The 17,465-nt window shown below is 50.9% G+C and overlaps 1 protein-coding gene across 1 annotated transcript; it reads right to left on the minus strand.

Moving 5' to 3' along the window:
* IGFBP5 (insulin-like growth factor binding protein 5) lies at positions 641 to 16,612 on the minus strand. The gene is given in 4 exon segments (NM_214099.1): positions 641 to 923; positions 2,340 to 2,459; positions 2,753 to 2,982; positions 16,279 to 16,612. Coding segments are annotated over 4 exon segments (816 nt in total). The 3' UTR covers positions 641 to 791.

Below are 17,465 nucleotides of genomic sequence, written 5' to 3' on the forward strand. Positions count from 1 at the left end.
AGTCTGCATGGGGAGTGAAATATGCACACACACTTCATGTTCATGGATCTGTTCAGGAACACCTATCTCCCTAATATCACTCAGTTAGGAATTTGCTTTGTGTTGAGAGGAATGGAATGCATTTTAGTTTTTGTAAATTTTTGGGGGGAAGAGAGATCACAGTGCCATGGGGTGGGGGGCGGGGGAGGAGAGGAAGGACAGGGTTCAAGCCGTGCAAGTTGCTGGCTGCAGGAGATCGATCCAGGAGAGGCACTGACACCTGTTGTTTTTCCTTTCTTCCACCTGGGACATATCCAAACTGGGCAAATTCCAAGTGTGTCACAGAATATCACACCTGGGATCACACCTGCTTGTGCCCAAATGGCTCCCCAACTCAGGTCAGGGATGGACATAAAGGCAGATGCTTCCTGCCCACACTCTGCTTTTCCTTCTCACAACTATTCATCCTATTCATCCTCTCATACACACACCTGCTTCCCTCCCTTCTCTTTCTTCTGTTTTTCCTCTCTTGCCCTCCCTGTTCCTTCAACTTGCCTCAAAAAGAAAATCTTTTTTTTTTTTTTAAGTTGGGGGTCTCCTTAGCTTTTTGCATCTCTGTTGTTGCCATTTTCAAAGTTGAGACCTTGCCAGAGATTCCGAGGTCCTCAGTTCCCTCAAATAGATAGATATATGTATTTTTTTCCCCTTAAATGAGATGAAATGAGTGGCGTCCTGGGGTGGAGGGAGGCGCTGGCTGGAGTTGGGGCTGGGGGCGGGATGGGGCGAGGGAGGAAGGATGGGGAGGGGACGCATCACTCAACGTTGCTGCTGTCGAAGCTGTGGCACTGGAAGTCCCCGTCCACGTACTCCATGCCTGGCAGCTTCATCCCGTACTTGTCCACGCACCAGCAGATGCCACGTTTGCGGCCACGGGAAGGCTTGCACTGGCATGGGAGAGTGACAGGCAGTGAGGAAGGTTGTACCCTGCATTTTGCTCCTGCCTGGTCCTTCATCTTCCCCACCCCAAGACAGACCCCCATCCCTAGAGGGTCGAGGGGGCTATACCCAACTCTTGGGGTCCTCGTGTCCACATTGCATGACAGGACCTGGAGAAAAGAGCTGATTTAGGCAGCCTGCCCTTGGCTAACTCCTACAACTTTTTTTTTTTTTTTTTTTTAATGTCACCCACTCAGGGTTTTCCAACTTGATATTCTCCAGGGAGTTATGTGGCCTGAAGATGATGATGATAAATTAAATAATTAAATAATAATAATAAGATGCATCACTTGTACAGCTGTGTCATATACCAGACACCACTTAACACTTACTATACTGTAGGTGCTGTTCTAAGCGCTTTGCAAAGATTAGTGCATTATTCCCAAAAGCAGTTGAGAATAGTAGGTACAGTTACTGTCCATCTTACATGAGAAGCCAGAGGCAGAGACATTAACTAACTGGGGTAAGAGGACACAGCTCATATGCATGAGAGCCAAGAACTCACCCAAAGCTATCTGGCTCTTGACCCCTAACTTAGGTGAGAGGTCGGTGCCCTTATGAAGTGTCAGAGTCACCTGGGAGGAAACTTGTTAGAAATGCAAATTCCCGGAGTCCACCCCAGACCTAGAAATCAGAAACTCTGGGGAGGTAGGAGTTCCCATTGTGGCTCAGCAGATTAAGAACCCGACATTGTCTCTGCGGGTGCAAGCCCACCTCTGTTGGGCTCAGTGGGTTAAGAATACAGTGTTGACGTGGCTGTGGCATGGACTGCAGCTGCAGCTGCAGCTCCGATTTAACCCCAGAAACATCCATATGCTGCAGATGTGGCTGTAAAAAAAAAGAAGAAAAAAAGAAACTCTGGTGTGGGTAATAAGCCCTCGGGGAGATGCTGAGCTCTAGAAATCTGAGAACCATTGCCCTGAGGTCGCGTGTACTCCTTCACAGGCTAAGATTGCTGGTTAACCAGCAGCAGAACTGCCCAAAGGGTGGCCTGGTTGTGAATGGTGCACTGAACAATTTCAGGTGGTACATGGTGAAAATACGTTTTAGAGTCATACATAGTGTATATATTTAAGTGTCTGCATCAGAAAACAGCACAACAAACTGTGTGACATGATTCAGGGATGGAAAGTTTCCTTTTAAAATGAATTCATGTACATAAGGTGAATCAGTGAAACCTCAATAGATTTTAGTGTAGGAGGGAATGGGGGGGCATGACTGTGGTGTATGCAAGGCTATCCGAAGATATTAAGGATATTAACACACGGTTTTCAAGACCAGAAATCCAGGCATTTAGAGATGGAGGTTTCTGGCAAGGGCCTTTCCAGGAGACCCCTGACCTTGGGGCATGATAGGAGGCGTACCTGCTTTCTCTTGTAGAATCCCTTGCGGTCACAGTTGGGCAGGTACACCGCGCGGGGCACCATGCGCGGGCTGGCTTTGAGCTCCTGCAGGGAAGCCTCCATGTGCCTGCGGCAGGGACCCTGTGTGCGGACAGGAGGGGTGAGAGGCATGGCAAGACCGGAGGGAACCACCTGATCGTGCAGAGCTCGGGGCTGGTGTGTGGGGGCTAAAGAGTCTGCAAGGGGAGCCACTCTTTGTTCTGATAAGCTGCAACCCAAGGTCTTCTTCCTGCCTCGCCGCCCCCCTCCCCCGCCCCAGGTATATTAAGTACTGCCACGCATGCTCATTTAGACTCGGGGCAAGGTCAAAGCTGGAGTGGTGGCAGAGACTGCAGGTGCGGATGCAGAAGGAGATGGGACCCCTTGAGACTCACCTGCTCAGATTCCTGTCTCATCTCAGGCGCTGAGATGACTCGAGGGTGGGCGGTGTTCTCAGCTCCCCCCACGAACTTGGACTGGGTCAGCTTCTTTCTGCGGTCCTTCTTCACGGCCTCTGCCTTCAGCTCGGAGATGCGGGTGTGCTTGGGTCGGAAGATCTTGGGCGAGTAGGTCTCCTCCGCCATCTCGGAAGTGGTCGGCTCCTCGTGCTCGCGGGAGTCTCTCTCTGCAGGGAGGTGGGGCAGAGGATCAGCTTCTGCCGGCTGAGGCACAACCAGGCAGAGTCCAGGGCTCGAAGGGTTAGGGTGGGGCATGGGCTCTCAGCCCCCGTGGAGCCTACCAAACTGGGGAAAGCAGGGAAATAGGAATCCGGACGTGAACCAACACTCGTGTAAGTGGTGGGAGGTCCAGTAGAACAAATCCAGGGAGACTTCATGGAGTAGGAGAGTGCTGGAAAAGTCAAGCTGATACAGCAGGGGAAGTTGAATGGGAGGCAGAGGACCTCTGGTGAGAGGAGTTGTGGGGTAGGCTGTGGAAAGGGGCTTGCTTGTTTTGGGGGGCTGGCTAAGTAGATGGGGCAGTGGCTGGTGGTGGGGCTGTGATGGAAGAACACAGGCTGGAGATCTAGGTTGTTTGAGGGAAATGGGGGACTGCCAGCGTGTGTGCAAGAGGTCAAGTCATCATCTTGTGAGATCTTGGTGGCAAGGAACTGCTGGAGTTGAGGTATATCTGGACTTGGGGAGTGGAGGGCAAGAGGGTCCTGGCCGAGTGGTGGGGTCCATCCCCAAGAGCAGGAGGAGGGGACCTGGGAGATCCAGAAATGTGGGGTCTGGTGGGGAGCAGTGAGGGTGGGTGGGTGGGGGCCATGGATGCCCAAAGCGCCGCTCCCTGCTCAGAGGTGGCTCTGTACTCTGTACCCTGGGAGGCTGGGACATAACTCAACTCCAGGCCAGGAGAGGCAGACAGCTGGCTGGGGCTGGAGCAGTTATATATAGCAGTGACTTGGTGACAGTCTATACTTAGCTGACTTATGACCTTTAAAGGACTAAGACTTTGTTCATTTATTTCTTGATCTGTTAATTCCACCCCCTAGCCCCCCACCCCCCGGCCTTTTCTTGGTCCACAGATTTCCATGAAATTCTCATCTCACAGGGTCCCAGGCCCTCCTCTCAGCTCCTTGACCCCACCAGCCTTGGCAGACCCTGGGTGGGGTCGATCTTCCCAGGTGGGCAGGGTGTGGCCAGGATGCCCAGAGTGAGAGCCGGTGCAGGGCAGGGCAGGGCAGGGCTGTGCAGGCGGGGACAGGGAACCCCACCTTCATTACCCTCTTTTCAAATTCTAGGAAAAGAAAATGGGGCTTTAGTAGTAATGCCAAATACCTCAAATAGAGAGTGAAGGAAAATTCTGTTCTCCACCCTCATGGCTCTCACTGGGCTACCCAGGAACCTGACGGCAAGGCACAGGGATGAGAAAAGGAGGAGAATCTGAGGTGGGTGAGGGGAGGTATGGGGGAAGAGCACCTTGGTGAGAAGACATTGGTGTCTCCAGGGCAGGAGCTCTTGGCCCAGGGGAGGTTCCAGGAGGCATTAGGAGGCTTGGCCTAACCTAATCAGGAGGGCAGGTGGTGAGAAGTCCCCATGCACTTGTTTGTCTCTTGGCTGGGGATTTATCAAATTCAATGAATAGACATCCAGTCTTTAAAGCCCCAGCAGGGAAGTTTCCCACCCTGGAGAAGCCTCCAGTGGTTTGCTGTGTTCTGGGTGGTTAGCTGATTTGGGTGTCTGTCCACCAGAGAGGAAGGGAAGTAGTCTTTGGAGAAGAAGTGGGGAGAAAGCAAATGGCTAACAAATGGCCAGGATCCCAGTCCCCGCTCTTGGCCTTTCACTCCCCTGCCCCCCATGGCCTGACCTGGGGCTCTGACTCTCCTTTATCAAGATCTGCTGGGTGCTGAAGCAACAAGGCAATGCACCTGTTAGGTAGAGTGAGGCCTCCTGGGGATTAGCCAATGGAGAGGTGTTTTGGTGTAAAAACCAACTTTTCTTGGTTGTGGGATGAACCAGAATGGGGGCGGGATGCAGAGCAGATCACAGCTGAATTGGGGGGCGGGGAGCTCCGCACACACTGAAAAATAACGGTGCTGTTATCTAGTAACACAGGCCCAAACCCGCAACCTTGTTCCGGGTGAGGGGAGGGCATGAGGAGGGGAAAAGCTAACCACAGGGTCACAGCTTTCTGAGTGACCTGACACTTCACTCAACCTTTCTGGGCATCACCCAGCATTCTGATCCTCACTCGAACACTGGGGTAGGGGAGAGGGCAAGACATGACTGCCCTTGAAAGGCTGGGACGTACCCTTGTGCTGCAGTAGGTTAAGGATCTGGCATTTTTTCTACAGGGGCATGGGTTGCTGCTGTGGTTTGGGTTCCATCCCTGACCTGGGAACTTCTGTGTACTGTGAGCACGGCCAAATATGTATATGAAATGAAAGGCAGAGAGCATTCTGGGGGGCATGGTCACAGCCCTTCCTCAATTGCAACTGTAACCAGATAAAGGGAGGGGAGGAGGATGAGAAGGCCAGATGCTGACCGGTGCAAGAAAGGAGGTGAGCATCTCCTTTGGGGGCTGCTCTGGCTTGTCCTCAGGGGCACCTGTGGAGCTGGGCTCCAGGAATCACCTCTTCACCGGGAGAGATCCCCGGAAACTGCTTACCTCCAGAGGATGTACCGGCTCCCAGAATTCCTCCAATGGACCCTCTAGTCCATCCCCCGTGTCCAGGCAGAAACAAGTATATGCACCCATCCAAGTGGTGTTCTTTTTAGTTCTTAAAGGCATCTGGGATGGGGGTGCCACCCTTCCTCCTCTGGCCACCTGTTTTGGGGACTCCCTGTCCCTTTGGTCAGAGGGATCCCTTCTCCAATTGCCATGTCACCATCTTTTCTGGAGCTTCTCCCTCTGCCCTTGGTGGAAGTATGTTGGCTCATGGCCCCCTGTACATCAGCTGCTCTTCTCCAGACTCTTCACATTTTAGGAATTTTCCTGGGAAGTGCTGTGGGCCTTCCTTAACCTTGGGTCACCCTTCCTGGGAGGAGGATGGGGCCATTAATCACGGTTCAAGAAACTTTGGGACAATTTACTTTGACATCTCTTAGTCTTTTCTATGAAAGTCTTAGCTTTGGGACTAAGCAAGGATGATACTAGGAAAACAAATGTAGATTCCTGTACCTTCTTTCAGGGACTCAAAATACTTCTGCAAACCCTCTGTCCTTCCTCCACCAAGGCAGGGTTCCTGAGGGCATACTCTCCCCAGTTTGCAGGCTCTTTGGCTGCTTATGAAGGGCAGGCTTAAAGTTTTGATGTCCCTCCCAGTTTTTGGTGCCATTTAACCCCATGGGACCTATTACTTAGGCAGCGGGAGAGTCGAGTATCAAAGATACTAAGCAGGGTCTTGTGGTCACCTGTAGGCTCCAGAGAGACAGCGGAAACTTGGAGCGGAGCCAGGGCAGAGCCACAAAGATTAAAGGGCTGGAAAGTAAGACTGGAGCTGGAGTGCCAGAGCCAGCTAGCCCTACTCAGCTGCTCTGCGGCCAAGTCATAAATAGGCTTTCAATTTGGGGAGGGTTTAACTTTTAGATAAAACAAGAAGGCACCAGTAGACTGGTGGCTCTTGAGCTGTTTCATCAAAAGAAAATGGAACAAGGTTGCAGAAAGGGAAGGGATTTAGGTGGGATATAAGGGAGGACTTCCTGGTGAAGCTGCAATCCAAGGAACTTAACTGTGCAGAGGGTTGTGGAACCTGATCGACCAGCAGGTCAGTACCTCCACATGACCAGTAGATGGCGGAGGAGACTGATGGCCAAGGCCCGTTGTAGCAGGGGCTGTAAGCAATTTTAAAATCAGGAGTCTGTGTGCCTCCCACTCCTACTTCTCTGACAACCTCACCCATCCTCCTCTCTGTGCCTCTGCGGTAGGCATTTAAAGAGTCAGGGAGATGGACAAGCGAGGACTGGAACGGACTCGAATGAGGTCAGGGGGAAAAGGCAGGATGAGACGGGGTCAAGGTGATCTGTGTGTAACCCCCTGCTATTTCTTTAATCTGCAACTGAAACAAGATCAGGGAAAGAAGAAAAACAGATCTAGGACCTCCCTTCCTATCTCTAGACGTCATTTGGAAAGGGTGCTGCAGAGTGGGCAAAGGAATAAGGAATGTTCAATATTGTTCCCTCTCTGGGAAGCTGTGCAGGCAGGGCCCTTTAATTCCATCATCTATCCAGTGATTAAGGAAGCAAGAGCTCTTATATTGTCCTGATATTTATCTTTAGGGTGCATTCTGATTCTCTGCTCTATTCTGCCCCCAGTCCTGCCAGCCAGCACTCTGATGGCCCCAGCCCCTGCCATGTGAGGGTGGCCAATTCAGTTTCTCCTTCATTCATAAGGCGCTGCCCATTCACACAGATACAGCAACACCCACTGAGGCAACATGAAAACCTGCTTGAGGACTATGCCATCCTCATGTTCCAGCAAACCCAGCAGGTGTTTGGGTGAGGCTGCAGCTTCCGCGGATCAAGAGGCACTGCTACTCGCACTGTAATTGCCAAAATGCACTCTATACCCAAGCTGACCACTCTCTCCAACCTTGCCCTCTTGTTGCATCTGTTCTCCTGCAGGGGCAGGATGATTCAGCAGCAGAATCAGGCTAGTGCTCTTCAGAAGCATTCTCATTCCACCTGCTCCCCAGTCTCAAGGATGGGTGCGTTGTCTGGGACCTGCTGCTTCCTGCAATCAAAACTTCCACCCTGGCTTTTGGTCCTACCTTGGCACCACTGACAGCCTGGTGGTCATTTCTCACTTGAACTTGACCTATAATCAAAATTGGAGAAAATGGGTGGCTCAGATATTGTGACTTTGCTTACAGAAATTGAGGAAACAGATGTGCTCAGAACTCACAGCTTGAGAAGAAGGAAGGGCTTTGCCACTGGGACCTGGGGAAAGGAAGAATCTCTTTTTCTAGCCAGAAGATAAGATGGGTTCACCCAGAAGCTCTCCACAAGGGATGGAAAGGGGAGTTGGGTGGCCCCTGGCTCTCATTCTAGCTCCCTCTATGGAATTTAAACATAAATTTCTTAAGGGCAGAATGTTGTTATTTATCTTTGTCTCTCAATAAATAAATGGTCTTCAATAAATAACCTTTGAATGGAGAGATGCCTGAATCTGGTCATGAGACAGAGAGAAGCAGGTCTAGGAGCAGTTCTGTGATCTAAGCTGGGGCATGTTAGAGCTCAGTGGGTACCTGGTGGGTTCATGTCATCCATGCCCCTGCCTTTAAGCACAGTAACTGCTGCAGAGGGAACAAGGAGGCAGGCACGTGAGCCTCGTAGGAGCAGGAAGAAGTAGGGTCCCCTGGATTTCCTGGGCTTCTTTGATCTGGGACTGTGCCATCTAGGACAGTAGCCATTAGCTACATGTGCCTAATGAGATAAATACATATTCGGTCAAGGTACAAATTCAGCTTCTCAGTTGCTCAAGCCGCATTTCAAGGGCTCAGTAGCCACATGGCCAGTGGCTACTCTGTTGGACAGCAAAGAGACAGAACATTTCTATTACTGTAGAAAATTCTACTGGACAGCTTATTCGAGGACACTGATCCACGCCTGGGTGGGGCCAGGTGCTCTGTGTCTCCTGCCCACTTTGCCCCATTTCCTAGCCAACCTGCAGTCTCCTGCTCTTTGCTACAACTAGAGGCTTATGGGAAAAATGATGGATCAGTGGCTCACTATTTAACAAAAATGTGAATCATGTCTCAGTCTCCTGAAGTCTGACCGTTTCCCAGCTGCAAAGGCCAAAGACTCAGTTACACTGCATATGCCTCTTTTGCATAAAGAAAAAGGGGACAGGGTGGTAGGGAGGACTGCGGAGGCTCCCAGGGGAGCTGCAACGTCCCCACTCCTACCAGGAGGATCCCTGACCATTGTCTGCCTTGGCCCAGGCAGACACTGGAAGATTCTGTTTTCTTTTCCTCTGTGGTCAGTAACAGACATGCATGTTCTAGGCTCTTCTTGACCTGAATTATGGGGGCTGAGAAGGAAAGGAGCACTGACTTTCCAAGAGGAAAAAAACCCAAACAACCACCATCCTAAGAAACAGTTGCAAGAAGGGAGGGTTGCAAGAAGACATGGAGGGAAGTCTTGCTGACTTGGGTGCAAGGCAGAGGCGGGGAGCAGAGTCAGTGACTGGATAGAGTAATAGGCTTATCTCGCTGAGCTCTGATAGAGCCCCCACCCCATCCTGGTCTAGGAGAACCAACAGCCAAGTTGGCCGATGTGGGTGTGGGACATCTCTATCCTGGGCAAATAAATGAAGACACCAAAGCAAGTTGGTGACACTTCACCAGCACAAAAAGCTGGGGTCCCGCTCACACATCCTTCACTGTAAAGGAAGGGTCCTCCTCATTCTCCCACTGCCCCCTCCCCACCCGGGGACAAGTAGGATTCAGGGCCGAGACTCTGGTACACATTTATTGTTCCCTGGGAGGCAGCTGGTGATAAATGTATGCATGAGAAATACACACTATGCACAATTTACGGTCTCTCTAGACTTGGGGAAGGTGGCGAATGTTCGGTAGAAATACCTATACACACCCCAAACCAGAAGGTAATGGAGGATGAGGTAGGGAGCAGCCTTTGAGTGGCGGGGGGAGATGAGGAGATTGAGGAAGTGAGGGGCCATTTCTCTGACCTGGCCACACTCCCACTGATGAGTCATCACAGACCATTGAGAACAGAACAGTTAAGTAGCCACATTCCCAGGAAAGTCCTGCATGACCAGAAGGGGGCGGCAGGGAGCAGATGGTTTGAACACCGCCCCCCCCCCGCCCCCCCCGCACAAGAAGAGAGATTTGCTAGGGGTCAAACAAGGGAATATGTCCTGTCTGCCAATTAAAGCTCAGACTCTTTTCCATTTTGGCTTTTTGGGTGCAGGAGGAAGAGAGTAGAGAGAGTAGTTCTCTTCCTAGGTGTGGGAGGGGCCTGCCAGTGACCTCTGCCCTATCCAATTACGTGGTCACCAGCCGAATGTGGCTTCTGACCCTTGAAATATGGCTAGTGGGACTGCATTTTTTTTAAAAATGTATTTACTTTTACTTTTTTTTTACTTTTTTAGGGTCACATCTGCAGCATATGGAAGTTCCAAGGCTAGGGGTTGAATTGGAGCTGTAGCTGTGGGAGAATGCCACAGCCACAGCAATGCCAGATCCGAGATGCACCTGTGACTTACACCACAGCTCAGGGCAATGCCGGGTCCTTAACCACTGAGTGAGGCTAGGGATCGAACCCACATCCTCTTACACACTAACCTGGTTTGTAACCGAATGAGCCACAACAGGAACTCCCTGGATTTTAAATTTTATTTCATTTAACTTAAAAAACCAAGACCCAATTTGTTTTCTGGAAAACATTTGAGTCTGTCTGAATCGCTTCTCTCAACTGTAAATCTTAGGACGCTTAAAATACAGATCAAGTATTTCCAATGAAAATTTGATGTCTGAACTGAGATGTGCTATAAATGTAAAAGACACCTCAGATTTCAAAGCCTTAATATGAAAGAAAGAATGTAAAACATTATAATTGTTTATTTTGAGTATATGTGGAAACTATAACATTTTGGAGATACATATATATACATATCCATATATATATATGAAAATGTCACCTGTTTCTCTTTACCTTTTTAAAAAATGTGGCTATTAGAAAGTTTGAATTACATATGCAGCCTGTATTATGTTTCAATTGAACTGTGCTATCCTAAAGGATCTGAGAGTCATCTTTACTGTGGTGACAAAGACACTGGGGAGCATGCCCAGTACAGCTGTGATGGTACAATCTAAACAGTTCAGGATAGCTGGGGCCCCCAGGAAACTTTTCTGCAAACCAGCAGAGGTCATACGAGGCTGGGTTTTGCATTCCAATTCAATCTGGGCCTTGCTTCAGGGTTTGGCAAGGGAAGGTCTCTGATGGTCTAGGTAAAGGGATCAAAAATGAGATTCTTATTTATTTGGCTGTCTTCCCCATAGATTAGACCACCAGGTGAACCCTTGGGGAGTGGTATTTTAAAACAAACAGGTCATCTCATTTTTGATCCCTTCATCCAGACCATCAGAGGCCTTCCCTTGCCAAACCCTGAAGCAAGGAAGGCCCAGACTGAAATAGCCCCCCTCCCTGCCCCTGCCGCCAAGGGTTCACCTGGTGGTCTAATCTATTGGGAAGACAGTCTTATCTTATCTGCCTCCTTCTTAGGAACCCTGCAAGGGAGGAGCTGCCACAGCCTCCAGGATGTATTAGGGTGGCTCTCAGCAGTTCCTCTGATCAACCTGAGCCCCCAGCCAGAATCCGGAGCCCTTCCTCTCCTCTCCTTCTGAATATGTGCCTGAATGTTTTCAAAACCCTGGTGATCTTCTCACTCTCAACCTTATCAACTTTGTGATGTGTGGTTTTCTCAATTTTCTTTTGATGCACGAATCCCCCAATCACTCCCTCAGTCCATCCCACCCGCTTCCAGCTCCATGGAAGCCCTTGGTACTGGAGGCTGGTTGCCACGGGAAGCAGGCCATTCCTGTGCCTTGTGCTCCTTAGAGACTGAGGACCGATGCCCAGCCAAGGGGCAGCGAGGGCCCGCCTCCCTGCCCACATCAGGACAGCTCCCTGTCATTCAGGAAATGAGGTTTGGCACATGGACCTGAAGTCTGGGCTGAATGCCACCCCTTTCCACCCTCCTTGCCCCCATCCCTCACCAAACCACTGCCCTAAGCCAGCCTTGCTTGCAAGACTGTGTAGAAAAAGCGACGGAACAGAGAGGATTGAAAATAAAGGGGTACTGCCTTCTCCACTTTGGGGCTGCTTCACTTCTTCCCCTCAAATGGAGCACCCCCAGTTCTGAGCGCTTATTTCAGCTTCGCAACCTCTGCTATAGGATGGCAGCCTCAGGCAATCTTTGCCAAAGGCCTCTTGCAGGTTAGACCAAGCCCAGGCCAGAGCCCTAGTGAGGAAGGAAGGAAGCCGGGGATAGTGGAACGGAGGCCTAGAATCAACAGGACTCTAAGACTGAGTTCTAGCCCTGGCTTTGCCTCTCACCCTGCACTTTGGGCCTCAGAATCCTCATCTGTATAATGAAGACCTTGACTGCCAGGATTGCTGTGCGCTCCTTCCAGTTGTAGGCTTCTTTGGCCAATACCCAGACAGTTCCTGGAGAGACACTAGGACGGAGCTAAGCTGAGTGTAGGGCTGCAAGGCCATGTCACCTCTCCTAGAGATTTCCAATCATTCTTCTGGACGTGTGTTTAAGAAGAAGAAATTTTAAAAAAGACATCATAATAGAAATCATGGAAAAAATTGGAGCTGGAAACAAGAGTGGATTCTCTGGATATGTGGGGGGTGGGGTGCAGAAGCTTAGAACTGGCTTTTTTGGCTGATTTGCTTATTTATATTTGCAAATATGTAACCAATCTTATTGTTATTGTAACCATACATCCAGGTTACAATTTAAGGTTGGTTTCCCGGGATTGCAAATTTTGGACCAACTCAGTAAAGATGCAAAACAAAAACTCAAACAAAACCCCACCAAACTGCTTCCCTGTCAGGGCAATCACTTCCCGCCCCCTCCACTCCTGCTTCCAGTGGGACCTCATTGGTACCTGGTCTGCTTGTGGCGTTCTTCCAATTTCTGGAGGCAATGAGCCTGGAGTGCGGTGGTGCCTTCTCCAAAATTTTACTTTCCATACATTAAATAACTCAAAGTTTCAAAGACATTGCTCAGGTACGAAGTAAAAACTGTAGAGGACAAAGATCACCTTTTGTCCTGCTAGTTTCTCCCCTCCACCCTCCCCGTTAAGGGGACCAGGGCTTCTGTTGGGATTCCTGCTCCCATGCCCTTTGCTCTAACCCTCAGGGTGACCTCTGGCTCCTAGGTCAGCCCGGTCTTCCCTCTGCAGCTGCAAGCCCACCTGCCCCCTCAAATCCAACCCAAGCCCCAGGACTAACACACAGCTGCTCCGGCTTAAACTCAAACCCTCAGGGGATGTCTTGGAGTTGAGGGGTGGAGAAGGAGGTGGGATAGGGGTGGGGGGGGGATAAGAAAGGGGAAAAAAAGAGAAATGGAAAGAAAATGGCCAACTGTGCTTACTCTTCCATTCTGAGCTGACACAGCAGAAGGAGGGGGAAGACAAGAAAATTCAAGTTAAAAGCATCCTCTCTTGTCTTCCCAGCTCCCATTTTGGTTGGCTCAGGGCACAGCCAGCCTCTCAAAGACATGTTTCAAAGGGAGGGGATACGGGTGGGAAAGGAATCTGGCTCCTTCAGTTTTCCATGATCTTGTTCGACCCAGGCACCAATTTGGCCAATAAACCTAACTCTGGAACTTGACTTCAACATTGCATTTGGACCAGGCTGGGAATGGAAGCCAGGGTGATGGAGGGCCAAACCCCTCAAAGAAGCAATTCATTTTTATTTAGGTAACTTTTTTTCTTTCCCAGAAGCATATTTTCTGTTCTTCCTCTCCTCTCTTATTTCTCAATGACAGAACTGAAACCCAGAATCCACTTCTCCCTATATCCCAAACTTAATGTTTCACAGGCGCAAGAGATATCTTCCAGACCTGGACAAGAATGCGCGCCAGTAAAGCCGCAAGGCTCCTTCTCCAAACAATGCCCAGAGCAAAGCTGGGTCCTTCGCTGACTCGGCCCAGCTCACGAGCTTGGTTCAATAAATAACTCCTGTCTCCCGCCTCTCTCCAGCCTCACACACATTGCCCTCTGTTTCTATATCTATCTTTGCCCCTGAACTGGCCAAAATAAAATGCAGAGCCCTGAGCGCTCCCAGCACCAGGCTTGCAGGCTCACTCCCTCTCCCGTTGCTCAGCAACGCGCCTAGCAAAACACCAGTCCCCGCCCGCCCGCCCTCCGCTCTTCCTCCAAGAAGCATTGGCTGCCTGCCATCTCGCTCTCCTCAACTCCCCATTTCTGATTCTAGAAATGCATTTTTTTGTTGGGAAAAAAAAAAAATCTATGTCTGTCTACACACACACACACTCACACACACACAAATCTATCCGGCAAACCGCGGGGGGGCGGAAAGCCAAGTTCGCGCTGCTGTTACTGGTAGGGAAAAGTGGCATGGAGTGTTAGGAGGGCAGCAATTTTGGCTGAAGGAGGCGACACTCTCCCTCTCTCTCTTCGTTTTCCTCCCTTTAAGTACTGTCGCTGCACCATCTCCAACTTTTGGGGGACCCATCCATCCCTCTAGCCAGGAGCAGGCGTCAGCTCCGGCCGCGGGTCAAAGGCAGCAGTCCAGCAACGGCATTGGGGCAGGCACCTGCCTTAGGCAGGGTGGAGTCTGAAGGAAGGACTGCGGTGGGGGTGGGGCAGGGCTGCTGCTCCTCATTGACTCAGAGGTACCTTGAAGGTGGGGGCTAAGGAAGAGGCTGCAGAGAAGTCTCTAAGGCTTCTTGATTGGGACAAAAGCCCATGTGTGCGTGTGCGTGTTAAACTGTTAAGTTAGATGCGCCAATTTACTCTCCTCCCAGCAACTGCGCGCGCGCTCACCCTCCACACCAACCACATCACACCAACCACACAGCTGGGCAAATAAAAGTGGGGCCAGAATGTGGCTGAGCGATACCTTGCATACTTTCGATGTGACCGGATTGTTACCCAGAGCGCTTGCTTCCAAGGCAGGAAATGGATTCATACCTTTTCCCCCGGTGCTAAGCTTTCCCAAATCCACATCCCACAAGATGAAGGAGGGCGGGATCGCCTTTGAAAATTGGCTCTTAATAAAAATAACTTCACAAACCGGCCTCTGGGGCCTCCACATTGTCTTCTCTGCCTTTTTGCCGGCTGCACTCGGGAGAAAGACTACCTCTTGCAAAGCTGGAGGGGTGGACAGGCAAACTCTGCAGGGTTGGGGGTTGGTGGTTCTTCAGGTTGAACCCAAGAAAGCTCTCCTGCCTCTTCTCAAGCACCTTTCCTACATGATAGTGTCTGTAGATTGCAGTTAAAACTCGTGTTGGGTGCTCATAACGGAAGGGAATAGGAGGCAAGAAAAGCATTGTTCCCGTAAGAAATTACAGAATGAACATTATTTAGACAAGTCTTCACCCTTTTGGGAGAGGATCAATAGGTTGACGCCTTGGAACTCAGACTTTCATGTACAGTTCATTAAACTTTTTTTTTTCTTTTTAACATTTAAGACCAGGTAACTTCCCAAAGGAAACCCAGTCTAAGGGGCGCAGATCTGTTCTGATTGAACAAGGAGCTCTGTCAACCTTTTAAACCCTAGACTTCAGGCATTGAGAATTTGTGGGCGGGGCAGACCAGGGGCGGGGCTACTGGGAGGCGGAGGGGAGGCTCCGGGTGCGGGTGCGGGGCTTTTCGTCTCCGCCCCCTTGATTATGCATTCTGCGTTTCCAGGGCCCCTCTCGCATTTACACCACACCCACTTGTGATCAGGTTTGCTACTGAGTGGTGAGGAAAGAGAGTGGGGGATTAGCGCTGGCGGAGAAGCTGTGATGTCTGAATTTCACATGTCTTCTGGCCTCCCAACCCTATTTCCATCTTTCTTCCTAGGTAAAATCTGAATTGGGACAGAGGAAAAGGAATTAAGACTCAAGGACAAAAACTCAGCCCAGGAACACCGAACACTTCCTGCCAGTCCCTTTCTCTTACTCCCCTCCCCCAACCCCTTACCTCCCAGCCGCGCTGGTCTAAAGTAATCTTTCCCCACCGGGGAGGGAAAAAAAAAGTATTTTGCATATTCACATGTTTTACAATCTACCACAATCAGTCAAGTCTAAATCGACGAGAGTGCACGTGGGAGGGGCATCGAAGTCCCCACCCAAAAGGCATTAGCTACCTAGAATGCGTGCGTGCGTGTATGTGTGCATGTGAGTGTGCGTGTACGTGTGTTTGTGTGGTGTGGCGGGGTTGGAGAATAGAAACGTCAAAGAAAGACTGGCGGGGGCGGGTAGGGGGTTGGGAGGGACAAAGGTGGAATTAGCACAGAAGACCGGTAGCGTCTCTCTCTCCCGGTCCTCAGTTAAAACAATATTTTAACAAAGGAAATTTTTTTTTCAAGTTTAGGACCCCCCCCCAAAAAAAAACCGTATTGAGTGGATAGGGGGTGGGGTGGTAGAAGGAGATGATAACGTAAGGTGCACACTTTCGGAATGGAGATTGAGTACCTGGGGGTTTGGACCTAGAGACCAAGTAAGAGCTCAGAGTCGGTATTCAGTCGAGGGGAGAGAGGTGGGGGCAGGGGCGAAGAGAAGGAGCGAAAACCTGCAGAAGCTCGGCTAACCGCAGCCCGGGGTAGCAGGATCTGTCAGGGCTCGAATTCCAAGGTGCAAGGACCCTCCCCGCCCTCCTCCCGGGCTGCACCCCGGCTCTAAGCCACTTGCTGGGCAGAGCGCGCGGGGCCAGCCTGTCCCAAGTCCCCCGCCCGTGCGCCGTGTAACTGCCTGGCACACTGAGAGCGCTCACCGATCTTGGCTTGCTCGCGGTAGCTCTTTTCGTTGAGGCAAACCCCGCGGCCGTGCAGCAGGGCGTGCAGCGGCTTCTCCTCGTCCTGCCGGGGGAGGCAGCGCAGCCCCTGGGCGCAGCGCTCAGTGTAGACGCCGCACGACTGCCCCTCCGCCAGGGCGCAGGTCATGCAGCAGCCGCAGCCAGGCTCCTTGACCAGCTCACAGCCAAGGGGGCTGGGGGGGCACATGGAGAGGGCTTTCTCGTCGCAGGGCTCGCAGTGCACGAAGGAGCCCAGGCCCTGGGCCGGTCCGGCACAGGCGGCCAGCAGCAGGAGGACCGCGGTGAGCACCATCTTCTCCGAGTCTCCCCCTTTACCTGGGGCGGGGCAGGAGATCGAGAGTGCAAGGAGAAAGGGGCCAGGAAGGCGCGCGGAGAAATTCTTTTCTTTTTAAAATTTCTGGCAGGTAGAGCAGGTGCCCTCCCCCAGACAATTGCAAAATGCAGGGAGCGATGGAGGGCTGGAGTGCCTGCAAGCAAGTCCCAATTGCAAAGATTACAGACTTGCAACAGGTAGGGGGAAAAAGAGCAGCGCCAGGTGCACGCAGAGGAATTGGAGGTCAGAGAAACAAACCCCCAAGCCTGGCCTGGTCAGAATTGCAGGGGCTGGGAGGGAGCAAAAAATTGTCCCCCCCCTCAAACAACAACCAGAATAATGAGCTCGGAGGCAGTGGAGGGGGGAGGGATAAAAATAGATTTTTCTTCGAAATTTTTGTTTAAAATCTCAAACTACACCCTTCTCCTTTCTAACCCTCAGCCGCCAGCGGCGCACGGCTGCCGCGGAACAGGTATGAGGCGGCGGCTGCAGCCGCGACGGTGGGGGGAAAATGTTGAAATCAAGAAATTAAAAAAAAAAAAAAAAAAAAAAAGACCAAATCCAAACCCCTAACACCTCTTTCCTCCCACTCTGCCAGCACCTCTTCGAAATTCGCAGGTTCTACGTGAAGCTCGAAGAAGGGTGCAAACCGAGGAGGGGGTAATGAAAAGGAGGAAAAGGAAAAAAAAAAAAAAAAAAAAAAAAAAAAAAAAAGGAAAAAACCCACACCGCTTTGCAGCTCTTTCCTAGCTCTTTTTTCCCCGGCAGAAGTTTCCAAAGAGACTAAAGGCTCGGGTTGAGCAGGCGCTTTTAAATAGACGGCCCCTGGCTG

Source organism: Sus scrofa, chromosome 15 (assembly GCF_000003025.6).
Source record: "Sus scrofa isolate TJ Tabasco breed Duroc chromosome 15, Sscrofa11.1, whole genome shotgun sequence".
Taxonomy (NCBI): domain Eukaryota; kingdom Metazoa; phylum Chordata; class Mammalia; order Artiodactyla; family Suidae; genus Sus; species Sus scrofa.